We start from the raw sequence: 17,685 nt of genomic DNA, 5'->3' as shown, positions 1-17,685 counted from the left end.
TGTTTAACGTGATACACAATACAGCCCAAAAGTTTTCAGAACTAGATGTTCTGGGAATCAAGGTATATGGTTCCAACAGTACGGACCAAACTGAAGAGCAATTACCAGCATTAATACCAGGTATGCCAGCACAAGTGATGGACAGTACTGCAGAGAGAACCTAATCTCATGAGACACAGTGTTCCAAGTAGGACTCACAGCATTTACATAAAGCTTCAGAGAAAAATGAACAGTGTTTACAATTAATTTAATACTCTTCACTACTCCTGTGCCATCAACCATATAATTAACATTTCATACAAACTTTTTTTTTTTTACTTATAATATGGAAACTTTTGTCCCAACAATTCAAAATTTGATACTTTTCCCTCCCATTTTTGTGGAAAGTGTTGCAATTTTACAAATTTTAACACTCATTAAACTTAACATTCATGCTATTTAAAAATTGTGCCAACATAATAGCAATTTTTCAATTGTATTTCACCAATAATTACAATCCGAAACGAGAGAGACAGAGAAATCACAACATTTCTGTCAAATTTTTGATTTGCAGTATTAGCACCTGAAGTACGATTTTGCTAGCTTTCAAGTGACATATACTTATTCTGTTAAGCTATTTCAGACAAGTTTCTTAATTGTATGAAATATAGGTCTGAGCGTTGAACACTTAAGCCAAATGTGCAGATACACTAAATTAAACAAAACAAACCCAAAAAGCATGTATGAATTCAATACAACAACATTAAAGGGATTAAGAATAAATACCCTTATAGGGAATTTTTGCCTGTTCATGTTGGTAGTTCTGTAGGATGTAGTAAACAACACAAAAAAATTTGGTGCCAGTCTGTTTATTGTTGCAAGCAAGGTAAGTGAAAATTCGATTTCCGTCCACTCTATTCGATTTTTGTCATAAATTTCAAGATTACTCCAAATGGTTAGTACTGAACGGATTATCAGTAGTGGTTTATAAGTTTATAAAGATTTCCCTAACTTTTGCTTGCATAATGTTTCATATAAATACAACACATTTGCTACAATTTGATTTCATATCCAAAATGGCCCCTTGGGGCAAGTGTGGACAGTAACCACCATTAACCCAGTCCTGATTTAGAACAGAGGCCAACATTTAGTTTCATAGTTTTATGTTTATAAATTATTTTATTAAATTGTCTATATTGTAGATGGTGAGGACATATATCCAGAAAACTGACAGGGCTAATATTAACAAAGAAGTAGTTCATAAATTTGGTTGTCTATGCTACAGGAACACATCACCACAGCTAAGAAATATGCTGCTGAAAGCATTCAGATCCGTCCAGGTGAGTTTCCAAACAATTATGCCACCATATAATAATTCTACTGTTCTTTGTGAACCAACTGTCTTAGACAAATAACAGATACAGTTGTGTAACTGCAAAAATCCTCTTCTATTCCGTGCATTGTGGCTGACTATGTTATATACTTTTTTCAGATCCATGTGATGGAAATGATTCTGGAAATTTACATGAATAAATCCAAACACTTAATATGACAGAGTCCAAATACAGCATTCACAAGGTTTTTACAGATCCTCAAGAGAAATTACTATCTCAATACTTCATGAAGGCATCAAATTTACTTTATGGACTGCCATACAACCGAGCATGTTAACTGGCATATATGTATGGGAAAACAAAAAATAAAATTTTAAAAAAATATCCTAGGAGCTGGAATGTAGGGTGTATGGCAGAAAAGGACTGGTTGTTTGGATTTTTACACAGCCAACAGAAGCTATCTCATCGTAGACCTGAAAATACGAGCTTCGCAAGGGATGTAGCATTTAACAAAGTAAATATTAAGATGTGAAACAAATACTAACAAAGAGATAGAGGGGCTGGCCAGTACTTACCTCAGCTCACTGAGTGAGTAACAATCTCCTTTCCCTTCTTCCCTTTCTTTCCCCTCTCTCCTCCCCGATGAATGAACATTTGTTCCGAAAGCTAGGAACGTAAATTTTCGGTTCTGTTATGTGTATCTATCAGCTGTACTGAGCTAAGGTAAGTACTGGCCAGCCCCTCTGTCTCTTTGTTAGTATCTGTTTCACATCTTTATATGAGATTTTCCATTAATCATTTAAAGTAAATATTAACCTTTTCTTTGACAATTTTTTGACTGTATTGTACAAATTTAAGTTCAATCGAGACAGGATAATGAACTAAAGATATTGCAGAATGTGGTAAGAAGCAAGTAGGAATGGTAGCATCACAACAGAGAGGGAAAAATGTCACCATGTATGCTTTCTATTCAGCCTTAGGGATGGCCACACCACTAGTGTTCATTTTTCCATGAGTCCATACGAAAGAAATTTCTGGATGATGCGCCATGTGGTAGTATTGGATTTTCCAACAAATCTGGATTCATGAGAACCGAATTGTTCCTCAAAGTTTTGAAGCATGTAGCTAAGAAGATGAGCTGTTCGAAAGACAATCATCTACTCATACTTCTGGACAATCGTGCAAGTCACACCAGCATTTATGTTATCAATATGGCCAGAGATGCTGGAATCACTCTGCTGACATTCCCAGCACATTGTTCCCCAGGATGCAGCCACTAGATGTCACTGTGTTTGGGCCATTCAAGGGATATCTAAGAATAGCAATGGCTGACTGGATGAGAATGCATCCTGGCCACCAAGTCACTATTTCAGAGATCGCTATGTTTTGTGAGATAGCATTTCCAGTTTCATTTACCCAAAAAGATATTGAATCCTGCTTCAAGGTGCCTGGATTGTGGCCACTTAATAGGTTGGCATTCACTGAAGACAATTTTTGGCCATCTGAAGTAACTGAGCAGCCTATGTCAAGTTGTGGAACCTGCAATTTTGTATGATGCTTCACCTTCCACTTTAGGTGCAGTCCTAACTGAAATTCCAATTCCTGAAGACTTGTCAACCTTTCCCAAAAGTCGCAAGACAAGAAAGAAAATTGGGGCAAAAGAAATCCGCAGTTTATGCTAGTACTCCAATCAAAGACGAATTGGAAGCAGCAGTAGTGGGTAAAATGAGATCAGCTTTGAAGAAGATTGATCCAGAGCAAGAAGGACCTGAAGATCTCTGCAAAAAATAAAATCACTGACGATAAAGACAGTGAATTGGAAACCCTTTCATCCCCTATGCTGAAATCTGAGAATTAGGGATGCTGTGAAAGACAACAATGAAGCCCACAAACTTGACAAATGTTGATACATGAGAATGAAGTGAGGTATAGTGATTTTGTTTTGGTTCATTTTGCCACCAAGAAGCCTTAAATATTATGTTGCACAAGTTGTGAATACCGTTGGGAAAGAGGAAGTGTGTTTCCTACCTGTGGAAAAAAGGATCTGGATTTGTATTCTCTTTTGTCCCAGTTGAGTCAACAGTGGAGAGGTCTGATATTATTTGTCTCCTGCCTTCTGCAAAAACAACTGCGACACAAAGGCATGGGAGGATGCTGCAGTTTAATGTTAATTTTGAAAAGTACAATATTTGTTTTAAAAAAGCAAAAAAGAATTCTTTAGGTTAATACTGATGTTTCATATTTATATAAACATTTTTTTTGCAATCTTGGCTTTACATATATAAAAAACATACTGTCCACTTTTACCCTAAGCAATTTCAGTCAATGAACACATTTGCCCCACCATGGGGCAAATGTGTTCATTGACTGAAATTGCATAGGGTAAAAGTGGACAGTATGTTTTCTAGAGTGATGCCCCACCATGGGGCAAATGAGGGCAGATAGCAGACATCTTGTGTATTATTTTTTTTAGCTCATGGTCAAAATGTTGAAGATACAAAGAATTGCTGTAATGATTCTGGTATTGTGAAAACTGGTGAATCCAAAGATACTGAATTTAAAAAAAAAATGCTTCAAATGGTCTTAGTACAAAGTATGAAACAAATGTCCACACTAGCCCCACTCTCTTCTAGAAAACTCAAAACTTGTGTTTTATGTACCAACAATTCTTCACCACACCAATGAATAGAATAGTCAATTCTTCTTTGAAGATTGCAGTTACTCCTAATACAATGGAATGCAAACATTAACAACATACTTAACCTAACCATTTCAAAATAATTGTGGTGTTATTGAAAATTGTCATTGCCTAATAAGTTTGATGACAATTATTCTAAATATCCAAAAGTTTTCCCTACTCATTTTCTCACATAAAAATCTCTTTTCACATTAAGTTTCATTGTATCATGGAAACAAATACTATAATATTTTTGACACATACTTAAAAATCATTAAGGCCTATAGAAATACACATTTCTCATTATCTGTTTTGACATAGGAATTTTCCTCAATTACAAGACACTAACACAACCATTTTCAATGGTAAATAGCTTTCAATAGATGAAAATGCAACTACTTTCTCTTCATGACATCTAAATCAATTGTGCCTTCTCCACACTCCCTTATCAGTACAAAACTCTGGCATCAAAATACAACACAGCACAATAATATAGTACACTTCTCCACTGACAATCAGATACAAGCAGATGAATGACATGTTTAATGTTTCCAGCTACAAAATTCTATCATTTGGTATATTTTAATCATGAGTAACAACATAAATGCACAGACCATTTAGTTTCTCAGTTGCCTTCCTGTTTCAATTCTTTTGAACAACTCATAATCTTCATTGTCAGTTGGCATTTCATGTCGACACAATGGGCAAGTATTTGTCTGTAAATAGTCAGGAAAAATTTACAACCTTGTTACAGAATATTTACAATATCATACTAAACTGTGACAATGAGAAAACAAATACCTTTTCTAACCATGGCAGAATGCACTCATTATGAAATGCATGAGTACAAGGAAGCAATTTTAAAGTCTCGCCGATTTCACAAATTCCTAAGCACACTGGACACTGGTACCCTGTGGAAGAATACTGGTAATTATTGAAATATCCACAATAATGAGCAGATGCATGCTGGTAGCTACATTTATAATGCTTAATTTTTGTAATTTTACATGTGACCTACCTTTGAATTTTAGAAATAAAAGGAGAAAACGTGCAATTTTGATACTATGAAAGCAAAATAAAAGGAAGATCAAAGTCTAACAGACAATCACCATGAAAATTATGAATGAAGGGACACAGCTAGATAATAATAGAAGAGAGATGACATTACAATGAAATTCGGACCATTAGCTGCTTACAAGTGTTGATAAATATCAATGAGACAGGTGAAAATGTGTGCCCCAACTGAGACTTGAACCTGAGATCTCCTGCTTACATGGCAGATGTTCTATCCGACTGAGCCATCATGGACACAGAGGAGAGTGTCTGCAAGGACTTATTTCTAGCATGCTCCTCATGAGACCCACATTTCCAACTTACTGTCCACACACTCCGATTCCCAAAAGAGTTTGAGCAATGTGAGTGCATCCACAATGAACATCATTGGCCAGTAAGCCTTATTTATATGAAGACGATATGTGCTCTTTTGGACATGTCTGAAAGAACAGAATCTAATTATAGGTAGTCATATATGGATTTCAAACATACTGTCTTCAATTGTGGGGTCAATGTTATGTAAAATATGACAGATTTGTGCATCTTGTAGAAAGATGAACCAATGTAAAATCCAGGATGAAATAACGACAAAACTGGTTAGTTTCATGTTTCATGGATAAATTTGCAGGATAGATTGTAATGATGTAGAATGAGTCATTTTACATTCACATTGCAAATTAATTTATGCAAATGGTTGCATTCTGAATATTTCTAAATTGTTTACTTTTTATGTTTTTAAATAAACATGATATTCAGATGATGTGAGTTAGTGAGTCCTGTGTACCACACTTTACACCTTACAGTAATAGAAATTCTTCTTTGAAATAGGACGAGTTGTCAAGGAGAAACTTTCTCAGTTTGCCTTCAAATTTTACTTTGCTGTCTGTCAGACATTTTATATCAATGGGTAAATGATAATTTCTGTTGCAGTACTATACACCCCTTTTTTGTTCTACAGACAACCTTTATAGGCAGTACTGTCATTTTTCTCCTGGTGTTGTAATTATGTACATCATTGTTCCTTCTGAATTGTAGTGGATTATTTACAATGAACTTCATAAGGGAATAAACACACTGTGAAGAAGTAGTCAAAATGTTCAACTCCTTAAATAGATGTCTACAAGATGATTGTGGGTGAGCACCACATATTATTACAGCACATTTTTTTTTTTTTTTCTTCACAATAAAGACCTCCTTTCTTAAATAAGAGTTACCCCAGAACATTATTTCAGTGGCCATGTGTGTGAGGGTTGTGCTTCACGAACCTCTGTGTGTGTGTGTGTGTGTGTGTGTGTGTGTGTGTGTGTGTGTGTGTGTGTGTGTGTTCTACTTCAGAAGGTAGGGCCAAATTGAGGAGCAAATCTCCAAAGTCATGGAACGTGTCAGTACATGAACTTACAACATAAAAAGTAATAACAGATAAAAATAAATGTTCATGAACCTGAAAGAAAATCAGTCCATAAGTTTAAGCAAACGCTATCAGCAATACAATGAGAATCATCTTAATATTTCAAGGAACTCCTCGACAGAATAGAAGGAGTTACCCATGAGCAAACTCTTCAGTTTCGATTTAAAAGCGCGTGGATTACTGCTAAGATTTTTGAATTTGAGTGGCAGCTTATTGAAAATGGATGCAGCAGCATACTGCACACCTTTTTGCACGAGAGTTAAGGAAGTCCGATCAAAATGGAGGTTTGATTTCGACTGAGTATTAACCGAGTGAAAGCTGCTTATTGTAGGAAATAAACTAATATTGGTAACAAGAAACGACAATAAGGAATATACATATTGAGAGGCCAATGTCAAAATACCCAGACTCGTGAAAAGAGGTCGACAAGAGGTTCGTGAACTCACACTAAAGCCGAACTGTGCATTTGATAGCAAATCGTGTGATATAAAATGATCAATTAACCTTACATACACAGCCTTTTCGTTAACTTTTGCAAACACTGATGGCATAGAAATAGGTCTAAAATTATCTACATTATCCCTTTCTCCCTTTTTATAAAGTGGCTTTACTTCTGAGTACTTTAATCGCTCAGGAAACTGACCATTACTAAAGGAAAAATTACAAATATGGCTAAATACAGGGTTAACATGTGCAGCACAGTACTTTAATATTCTACTAGACACTCCATCATAACCATGAGAGTCCTTAGTCTTCAGTGATTTGATTATTGTCTCAATCTCCCTCGTCTGTATCACAGAGGAGTATTTCAGACGTCAATCTCGGAAAGGCATTTGCTAAGAAATTTATATGATTTCCTCTAGATACTAAATTTTTATTTAATTCACCAGCAATGCTCAGAAAATGGTTGTTAAATACTGTACATATATCTGAATTATCAGTAACAGAAATATTATTACCGCAAACTGACTTTATATCGTCAACCTTGTGCTGCTGACCAGACACTTCCTTCACAACTGACGATATGGCTTTAATTTTATCCTGTGAATTAGCTATTCTATTTGCATACCACATACTTTTTGCCTTGCTAATAACATTTTTAAGCACCTTACAATACTGTTTGTAATGGGCTAATGTAGCTTGATTGTGACTACTTCTAACATTTTGATATAATTCCCGCTTTGTTCTACATGATATCCTTATCCCACTAGTCAGCCAACCGGGCTGTCCATTACTGTTAGTACCCCGTTTAGAATGTTCTAATGGAAAGCAACTCTCAAAGAGCATGAGGAATGTGTTATGGAAAGCATTGTATTTATCATCTATATTATCGGCACTATAAACATCTTGCCACTCTTGTTCCTTGACAAGTTTTGAAAAACTATTGCTGTTGGATTAACTTTCCTAGGTAGTTTGTAATTAAATATGACATTGGTTCTCACTCACACACACACACACACACACACACACACACACACACACACACACACACACACACACACACACACACACTTTTTTTTAATATTCGCCAGCCACTGAGCCTGACAACAGGATCATAAATGCAGGTAATCACGGCAGGAGGGCGAGGAGCAAAGTTATGTACTACAGTGTGGTACAGCACAAGGGCACAACAGGACAGGGGTACAATGAGGGATCCTGCCTTAGGAAGGAAAGGAACACAAAGTGTTAAGAGGGATGGTGGACAGGGAGACAGGTAGGTTGCACATTAAGCAACACCATGTTCAACACGGTACAGAACATTATGTTTTTCATAGAACTTTTTTCCTCCTCATTAATATGGATAAGACAGAAGGCTATTCATCACATACAGGAAGCATGAAGCCACAGACAGGCACAATGAAAAAGAATACTAGAAATATTTCAGCTTTCTAACAAAGAAGTAGAAAAAACACACATTCCAAAAATCACATTTCACACAGGTGGCCACTTTTGTCCCTGGGCACTAAGGCCTCACTGCAATTGCATCTGACATTAGAAACAATCTAGCTGCAGTGGGCAATGGGGTAAGGAAGAGGCATGGGTGGTAAGTTTGAGGGTTAGCAGGGTATGTGCGGGGGCAAGATATTAGTGTTGGCTGTACGAGTGTGCAAGGTCATGGTAGTGATTGGAAAGAGCTGCCAGATGCAACATCACAAGGTTGTGCAGGGAGCATGGTTGGGGGAGAGAAGTAGAAAAAGAGGAAAGGATTATGTAGATGCATTGGTGAGAGAGAAAACCTGCAGTACTGAGGCTGAAAGGCCAGTGGGGTTATGAGAACGAAGGATACGTTATAGAGAGAGTTCCCATCTGCACAATTCAGGAAAACTGGTGTTGGTGGGAAGAACCCAGATTACACAGATTGTGAAGCAGTCATTAAAGTGAAGCACACCATGTTAGGCCTATTCTACATGGTGAGTATCTGGAAATAACGAACTCACTGACCAACAATTAGGGTATACATGAAAACAAAAAGTGCCCTTTCATTCAAATATATTTACATAAGGATTAAAGCACAAAACTTTTCACTGTGTGATACTTTTTCAAAGACATCAAGGTGGTCAGTTTCCGTCCTTTCACTCTAATTGTTTACAAATGTATCAGTGTCATCATCAAAATCATTGTCATTCTTGTTTTTGCTTAAGACATCATACCGAAAGCTCTACAATCTCTTCCATAGAAAGACCCGTGGATGGAGAACTGGCCATTTTGCACCTACTAGCTTAAACGCAATAATTACAACCTCTCTTTTAACACAAGTGCTACAATTTGACAAAGAATTAACAGAGGCTTTCCTAGATGGCAGTACTGTGCAGCACTGCTGCCTAGTACAGATTCAGGAATGGAACATGTGAGAGCCATGAAAAATTGTTTCTAATGAGGCACGACATTTGAGTGGAAAGGGTTGATGGTGTGATTTTGTATTTGTTAGAACTACTAATTTCCTTAATCTCATAAGGGCTTATTAACAGTGTTTTAAGTAATCCTATCCATTCTACAGGGTGGTCCAAAAGTCCAGAAACACCCTGATAAAATCCAAATGGAGAAGCAAACAAGGAAACTGAGTCCCTACACACCAGGAACAGGAAGGGGAAACTTTATAGGCTATTCCACCAACGTGGTGGCCATCTTTAAAGCCGCCATCTTGGATTCAACTCCAAAATTTCAAATGGGAATGTGGTCATGTGATGTATCAAACAGATAGAGACTCACCAGGAAAACAATGCCGTTGTTATTTTAAACATGGCTTTATTCATTCTCGGGTTATAGCCAATTACTTGCGGTAGCAGTGGGACACTCGGCAGCGTGAGTATTACATACTGAGAAGTCATAAAATGGAGTCTGAAATGGTGCAAAGTGACTATCCCATGCCTGATATGTTACATGTGTTTAACTGTTAGCTATCATTTACTCATGCTAACATTTTAATCATTGTTTCCTTATTTACAGGTTACAAAATGTCCTTAACACATGAACGCATTGAAATCGTCTTGATATCAGGAGAAAGAAGCGTACAGGTCATTGCTGAGGATTTCAACAGTCAACACCCACCAGACAGCCCATCACTCACAGCACAGTTGCCAAGCTATTGGCCAAATTCCGAGCAACATGTTCTGTCACAGATAAACCTAAGCCTGGAAGACCAAAATCCGCCACCGATGAAGCAACAACAGTGAGCGTGTTGGCATCATTTAGCAAGAGTCCGCAACGGAGTACTTGTCGCCTGTAACAAGAATGTGGGGTTAGCCGTACCTCCATACTGCGAATTTTATCGCAGCACAAATGGCACCCGTACAAAATTCAGCTGCTCCAAAACCTGAACAAGGATGACCCAGACCGTCGGGTACAGTTCGCAGAATGGGTGACACAGCAGCTGCAGATAAACCCATGTTTCCCCTATCAGGTGCTGTTCAGTGATGAAGTCAATTTCTTTAACAATGGTGAAGTGAACAAGCAGAATCACAGATACTGGTCAGACACAAATCTGCACTGGATTGATGTTTCAAAAACTGTCGACTCACAAAACGTGATGATCTGGTGTGGTGTGTGGGGGTACTAAAGACGGTGGACCTTTTTTTTTAAATTGGTGGTACATTAACAGCCAACGGTTATCTGAGGTTATTGGATGAAGAAGTGTGTCCATCGTGTTAACGGAGGACGGGACATTTCCGGAATTCTTCCAGCATGATGGAGCCCCACCACATTATGGGCATAATGTGTGAGCATACCTGGATGTGCAGTTCCCTCAAAAGTGGATTGGTCGTAGGGGTGCTGTGGAGTTGTTTTTTTGTTTGTGGTTTTTTAGGGCGCAAAACTTCTATGGTCATTAGCGCCCAGCCCGTGACTTAAGACAGTAAAAAACCGAAATTGAAAACCAGCAGCAATGGGAACAAACTCATAAAATTGGAGAAACTAAAAGTAGAAAGAATGCTTAAAAATCCACTACAGACAGGGGGTGGTTGTCCCCAAAAAAAAAACTTCAAATGACTGACGTCATTTCACTGTCACTAATAAACTGGAGAACGCGGTCGGCTGAGCGCGTGTCATCTGCTAAAATCGACGATAGATCAGGCGATAGCTGTAGACGGGAGCGTAACGGATTAAAATAGGGGCATTCAATTAAAAGGTGTCTGACCGTCCACGGCTGAGAGCAGTGGGGACAGAGTGGAGGAGGATCACCGCTTAAAAGATGTCTATGGCTAAAAAGACAGTGCCCTATCCGGAGTCTAGCTAAAATTACCTCCTCCCGACGACGCGTTCGGGAGGAAGAGGTCCAAGCGCAAGGAAGGGCTTTCACTTCCCGCAATTTATTACGGGGAAATGTTGACCAATGCGCATGCCATAAATGAGCAACTTGGCGACATAAACCGCTCCGTAGATCGGTGAAGGGAAGCGACTGAATAGCTGGCCGAGGAAGAGAGACTGCAGCCTTGGCCGCCATATCGGCCGCCTCATTCCCACAGATACCAGCGTGTCCCGGGAGCCAGAGGAACGCCACCGAGACGCCCCCCAGGTGGAGCAAGCGCAGACAGTCCTGAATCCGGTGGACCAGAGGGTGCACAGGGTAAAGAGCTTGGAGACTGAGGAGAGAGCTGAGAGAATCGGAGCAGATAACGTACTGTATCCGCTGATGGCGGCGGATGTAGTGGACAGCCTGGAGAACAGCGTAAAGCTCCGCAGTATAAACCGAACACTGGTCGGGAAGTCGAAAGCGATTTGGGGTGTCGCCAACAATATAGGCACTCCCTACACCTAATGATGTTTTCGAGCCGTCGGTGTAAATAAATGTGGCGTCCGTCATTTGTGCACATAGAGCAGCAAATGCCCGACGATAAACAAGTGTAGGGGTACCATCCTTGGGAAATTGACAAAGGTCACGGAGCAGGCAGATCCGGGGACGGAGCCAAGGCGATGCTGTACCCCAAGTTGTCAAGAAGGTTTTCGGAAAGCGGCAGGAAAGAGAATGGAGCAATTGACGGAAGCGGACTCCCGGGGGTAGTAGGGAGGAGGAGCGGCCTGCATACCCTACATCAAAGGAGGCGTCGAAAAAAAGGTCATGGGCTGGATTAGCAGGCATGGAAGACAGATGGCTAGCATAACGACTCGGGAGGACTGCTCGCCGATTGGACAGCGGAGGTTCAGCAGTCTCAGCATAAAGGCTTTCCACAGGGCTAGTGTAAAAAGCTCCAGACACTAAATGTAATCCACGGTGGTGGATAGAGTCGAGACGCCGAAGAATAGACGGCCGAGCAGAGGAGTAGACTATGCTTCCGTAATCCAATTTTGAGCGCACTAAGGCGCGATAGAGGCGGAGAAGGACCACTCGGTCCGCTCCCCAGGAGGTACCATTCAGGACACGGAGGGTGTTAAGCGATCGCAGACAGCGAGCCGAAAGATAGGAAATGTGGGAGGACCAGCACAGTTTTCTGTCAAACATAAGACCCAAGAATTTAGCGACGTCTGAAAACGGAAGGTTGACAGGACCTAGATGTAAGGAGGGCGGAAGAAACTCCTTTCGTCGCCAAAAATTGACACAAACGGTCTTACTGGGTGAGAAACGGAAGCCGGTTTCGATGCTCCACGAGTGGAGGCGATCAAGACATCCTTGAAGACGTCGTTCAAGAAGGCTGGTCCGTTGAGAGCTGTAGTAGATCGCAAAATCGTCCACAAAGAGGGAGCCCGAGACATCAGGAAGGAGACAATCCATAATTGGATTTATGGCGATGGCAAACAGTACAACACTCAGCACGGATCCCTGGGGTACCCCGTTTTCTTGGGAGAAAGTACGGGAGAGAGTAGTGTTCACCCGCACCCTAAAAGTGCGCTCTGCCATAAATTCGCGAAGAAAAAGGGGCAGCCGGCCTCGAAAGCCCCAAGAGAATAGTGTGCGAAGGATGCCTGTCCTCCAACAGGTATCGTATGCTCTCTCCAGATCAAAAAATATTGCTACCGTTTGGCGTTTCCGGAGAAAATTGTTCATGATATAAGTGGAGAGAGCAACAAGATGGTCAACTGCAGAACGATGCTTTCGGAATCCGCATTGAGCTGGTGTTAAAAGACTGCGGGATTCCAGCCACCAAGCTAAACGGTAATTCACCATACGCTCCAAAACCTTACAGACACTACTCGTGAGAGAAATGGGGCGATAGCTAGAGGGGAGATGTTTGTCCTTTCCAGGTTTCGGAACGGGAACGACAATAGCTTCCCGCCACCGTTTGGGAAAGGTACTGTCGGTCCAAATTCGATTATAAAGGCGAAGGAGGTAACGCAGACTAGGGGTTGATAAATGCAGCAACATTTGGACATGGATACCATCCGGTCCTGGGGCGGAGGAGCGAGAAGATGAGAGGGCATGTTGGAGTTCCCGCATGGAGAAAACAGTATTGTAGCTTTCATGATTTTGAGAGGAGAAAGCAAGAGGTCGCACTTCCGCTGCACGTTTCTTCGGGAGAAACGCTGGCGGGTAATTTGAAGAGCTCGAAATCTCAGCAAAGTGCTGACCCAACGAGTTAGAAATTGCGACGGGGTCCACTAAGGCATCATGCGCGACAGTGAGCCCAGAGACCGGGGAGAAACTAGGCGTGCCTGAGAACCGTCGAAGCCGACTCCAAACTTCCGAGGAGGGAGTGAAGGTGTTAAATGAGCTAATAAAGAATTTCCAGCTTGCCTTCTTGCTATCGCGGATGACGCGACAGCATCGTGCACGGAGCTGCTTATAGCGGATACAGTTGGCCAAAGTAGGATGGTGACGGAAAATGCGAAGAGCACGTCGCCGCTCACGTATTGCGTCACGGCATGCCTCGTTCCACCAAGGAACTGGGGGGCGCCGGGGCAATTCGGAGGTGCGTGGTATTGAACGTTCCGCAGCTGTAAGGATAACGTCGGTAATGTGTGTGACCTCATCGTCGACGCTGGGAAAGCGACGGTCATCAAATGTCGCGAGAGACGAAAAAAGGGTCCAATCGGCTTGGGCAAACTTCCAGCGTCGCGGGCGCATATATGGCAGTTGAGGCTGCAGTCTAAGGACACATGGAAAGTGGTCACTCGAGTGTGTATCATCAAGGGCGAACCATTCGAAGCGCCGAGCTAGCGGAACAGTACCGACCGCAAGGTCCAAATGAGATAAAGTTGTCGTGGAGGCAGACAAAAATGTGGGGACCCCAGTGTTGAGACAAACTAGATCCGCTTGGTGGAAGACGTCTAGCAATAGGGAGCCACGTGGACAAGGATGTGGAGATCCCCAAAGCGGGTGGTGGGCATTGAAGTCCCCAACCAGCAAATAGGGGGGTGGAAGCTGACCAAGAAGATGAAGGAGATCAGCTCGTGCCATTGGTGTGGACAATGGAATGTATACAGTACAAAGAGAGAATGTGTATCCGGAAAGTGAAAGACGGACGGCGACAGCTTGGAAGGAAGTGTTTAAGGGGATTGGGTGATAATGGAGAGTATCACGGAGAAGAATCATGAGTCCTCCATGGGCTGGAGAGCCTTCAACAGAGGGGAGATCATATCGGACGGACTGAAAATGAGGGAGAACAAAGCGGTCATGGGGACGCAGCTTTGTTTCCTGAAGACAGAAGATGACCGGCGAGTAGGATCGTAAGAGGATCGACAATTCATCCCTATTGGCTCGAATGCCGCGGATATTCCAGTGGATAATGGACATGGGGTGAACAGAAAATGGAGGAATGTGACCAAAGTTGCTGTCAAGTCAAAGACTGCTCGGAGCTAGCGACCGACAGCATGGAATGGCAGTCAGCCGAAGGCAGAAGATCCTGATCCATAGGTTGGTCAGGAGCAGCTCCTGCCACCAGCGATCGGCCGGTTGACCGGCCACCAGCAGTGCGCCTCGGCGACACAGAAGACGGCCGAGGGCGATTTCCGCCAGGTGGTGCTGTAGATGGGACACGCCTTGGCGGAGAAGGAGAGGAACTGGGTTTCTTTGTAGCCTTCTTGGAAGAATGGTGTTTAGATGAAGGAGGAACCGATGGTTGGGAAGTTGCGGTACGTAAAAACTCTTCACGAGTATGCTCTTTTTTCGAAGACTTGGCGTCCGACTTTTGGGCACGAGATTTAGCAGAACCCGACGAAGGGTGAGCCATAGAGTGGGCAGGCGAAAGTGGTGAGGTTGAACGAGCGATCTTTGCGCTGGCCGATCTGACGACCGTGGCACTAAAGGTGAGGTCGCAAGTCTGCGTGGCCGCCTCCTTTGTTGGCCGAGGAGAAGCAAGGACAGTGCTGTATTTTCCTGTCTGAGGCACGGTGGGCTTGCGACTGGCGAATAATTTTCGAGCAGCAAAGGTCGACACCTTTTCCTTCACTCTTATTTCCTGGATGAGCTTTTCGTCCTTAAAAACGGGGCAATCTCGAGAGGAAGCAGGGTGGTCACCCATACAGTTGATGCAGCGAGGGGATGGAGGTGGACAAGCACCCTCATGGGCCTCCTTGCCACACGTAACACATTTGGCCGGATTGGAACAGGACTGGCTGGTGTGATTGAACCGCTGACATCGATAGCAATGCGTAGGGTTTGGGACGTAAGGGCGAACGGAAATTATCTCATAGCCTGCTTTGATTTTCGATGGGAGTTGAACTTTATCAAATGTCAAGAAGACAGTGCGGGTTGGAATGATGTTTGTGTCAACCCGTTTCATAACTCTATGAACTGCCGTGACGTCCTGGTCAGACAGATAGTGCTGAATTTCTTCGTCAGACAATCCATCGAGGGAGCGTGTATAAACGACTCCACGCGACGAATTTAAGGTACGGTGCGGTTCCACCCGGACAGGGAAGGTGTGGAGCAGAGAAGTACGCAGCAATTTTTGTGCCTGGAGGGCACTGTGTGTTTCTAACAACAGGGTGCCATTCCATAATCTGGAACAAGACTTTACAGGACCTGCACTTGCATCGACACCTTTCTGAATAATGAAAGGGTTGACCGTGGAGAAGTCGTGACCTTCATCAGACCGAGAAACAACAAGGAACTGTGGCAACGATGGAAGAATCGTCTGTGGCTGAGACTCAGTATACTTACGTTTGTGAGCAGACATAGTGGAAGGTGAGGAAACCATTGCGGAAGAATCCCCCATGATTACCTGCGTCTCCGATGGCGCGCTCCTCCCTTGTGGAGGCCCTCTCTGAGGGCACACTCCCGCCTTAGGTGATTGTTCACACCTCAGGTCACACCTCCCGACAAACGGACGGAGGGACCAATCGGCACTTTCGGAAGGTATCAGCTCGGGTAATCACCCCTCCCTGGGCCTGGCCGTTACCAGGGGGTACGTACGTGTCCTACCTGTCTACCCGGGGCGGGGAATTACGCGTTACCCCGTCACCGGCTACGCACAAAAGGCGTGGGTCGGCCTTCAGACACGCACAGGGAGGAAGAAAGATCAAGGGAAAGAAAAGAAGAGAGGTCTCAAACGCCGCAGCGGAGAAAAGGGAAAGAGAAGAGGTAAGGAAAAGAGAAGGACAAAGGAAGGAAGAAGACATAAAAGCAAGGAAGGCGAAGAATGCAGTACATTTACGAGCGTCCGTCTCCGGACGTAGGCACAAACCATACTCCCAGATGGGGAGAAAGGGAAGGAAAGAGCCAGAGGTGAGGGGAGGAGGGGCGAAGATAGGGATGGGGAAGGATGCGGAAGGGGAAGGTATGCAGCCCGGAAAGGAAGGAAGGCCACATTAGCTCGGGGTCCCGTGCTCGCTACGCACGTATCCACAAAAGAGTTGTGGACCCCCTGGGGGGGTGTGTGTGCTGTGGAGTGGCCACCACGGTCACCAGACTTGACTCCTGTATGTCATGTCAAAGTACTGGTTTATTCTGTGAAAATACGGGATTTGCATAATCTAAAGTAGCGCATTGTTGATGCGTGTGGTCAAATTCAGCCAGATATGTTGGTCAAAGCTCTTCAGGACTGGATTCGGATGATAGCATTAACAATCCAACATAATGGACAACATATCGAGCCATTCCTATGACTGTTGGTGGTCTCTGGGGACTGTGTAAGATCAGCGTAATGTCTCTTCGGCACATAACACACATGCTGTCGAGTGTCCCACTGCTGCCACATGTAACTGGCTATAACCCGAGAATGAATAAAGCTATGTTTAAAATAACAATGGCATTGCTTTTCTGGTGAAATTCTCTATCTGTTTGATATGTCACATGACCACATTCCCATTTGAAGTTTTGAAGTTGAATCCAAGAAGGCGGCTTTCAAGATGGCCGCCATGTTGATGGCATAGCCTATAAAGTTTCCCCCTTCCCGTTCCTCATGTGTAGGGACTGTTTCCTTGTTTGCTACGCCATTTGAATTTTATGAGGGTGTTTCCGGACTTTTGGACCACCCTGTACTTATCATTTGAATTATCTTGGGAGTCAATCAATGTTCAATTTCCACATCTAACAAAGAAATTTCAAAAGAAAACATTTACTGAATCACATAAGATAAAGGAAAAAAGAATATGATCACACAGTGCTTAAATATTACAGGAACAAATGCAACAAATAAATTGTGTAAATGACAATTTACAGTACTGTGCTTGCAAATCATCAGATGAAAGCCTAATAGAGGAGAAAGTGCCCATGCAGCTAATGGTTCAAAACAGAAGTCATAAAGTAGCTGTCACTCAGCACAATGAACTGGTTCAGACTCCTTACAAAGAACACTGTATTTTCCTGTACTTGTGCTGCTATTGCTACTACTATCCATATCCATGACAAATGAAAATCAAAT

At 42.5% G+C, this 17,685-nt stretch overlaps 1 protein-coding gene across 2 annotated transcripts in view; it reads right to left on the bottom strand.

The window, feature by feature from the left end:
• Positions 1 to 3,773: 3,773 nt before the first annotated feature.
• LOC126187591 (protein starmaker-like) overlaps positions 3,774 to 17,685 on the bottom strand; it is a 44,150-nt gene continuing 30,238 nt past the window's right edge. For both annotated transcript variants that reach the window (XM_049928775.1, XM_049928776.1), the window contains 2 exons: positions 4,792 to 4,901; positions 3,774 to 4,706 (listed from right to left, as the gene is read on the bottom strand). In XM_049928775.1, the coding sequence (XP_049784732.1) occupies positions 4,608 to 4,706; positions 4,792 to 4,901 (209 nt within the window). In that variant the 3' untranslated portion in view covers positions 3,774 to 4,607. The remainder of the gene's footprint in view (positions 4,707 to 4,791; positions 4,902 to 17,685) is intronic.

Source organism: Schistocerca cancellata, chromosome 5 (genome assembly GCF_023864275.1).
Source record: "Schistocerca cancellata isolate TAMUIC-IGC-003103 chromosome 5, iqSchCanc2.1, whole genome shotgun sequence".
NCBI classification, from domain to species: Eukaryota; Metazoa; Arthropoda; class Insecta; order Orthoptera; family Acrididae; genus Schistocerca; species Schistocerca cancellata.
This window is presented reverse-complemented; position numbering and strand designations above follow the sequence as displayed.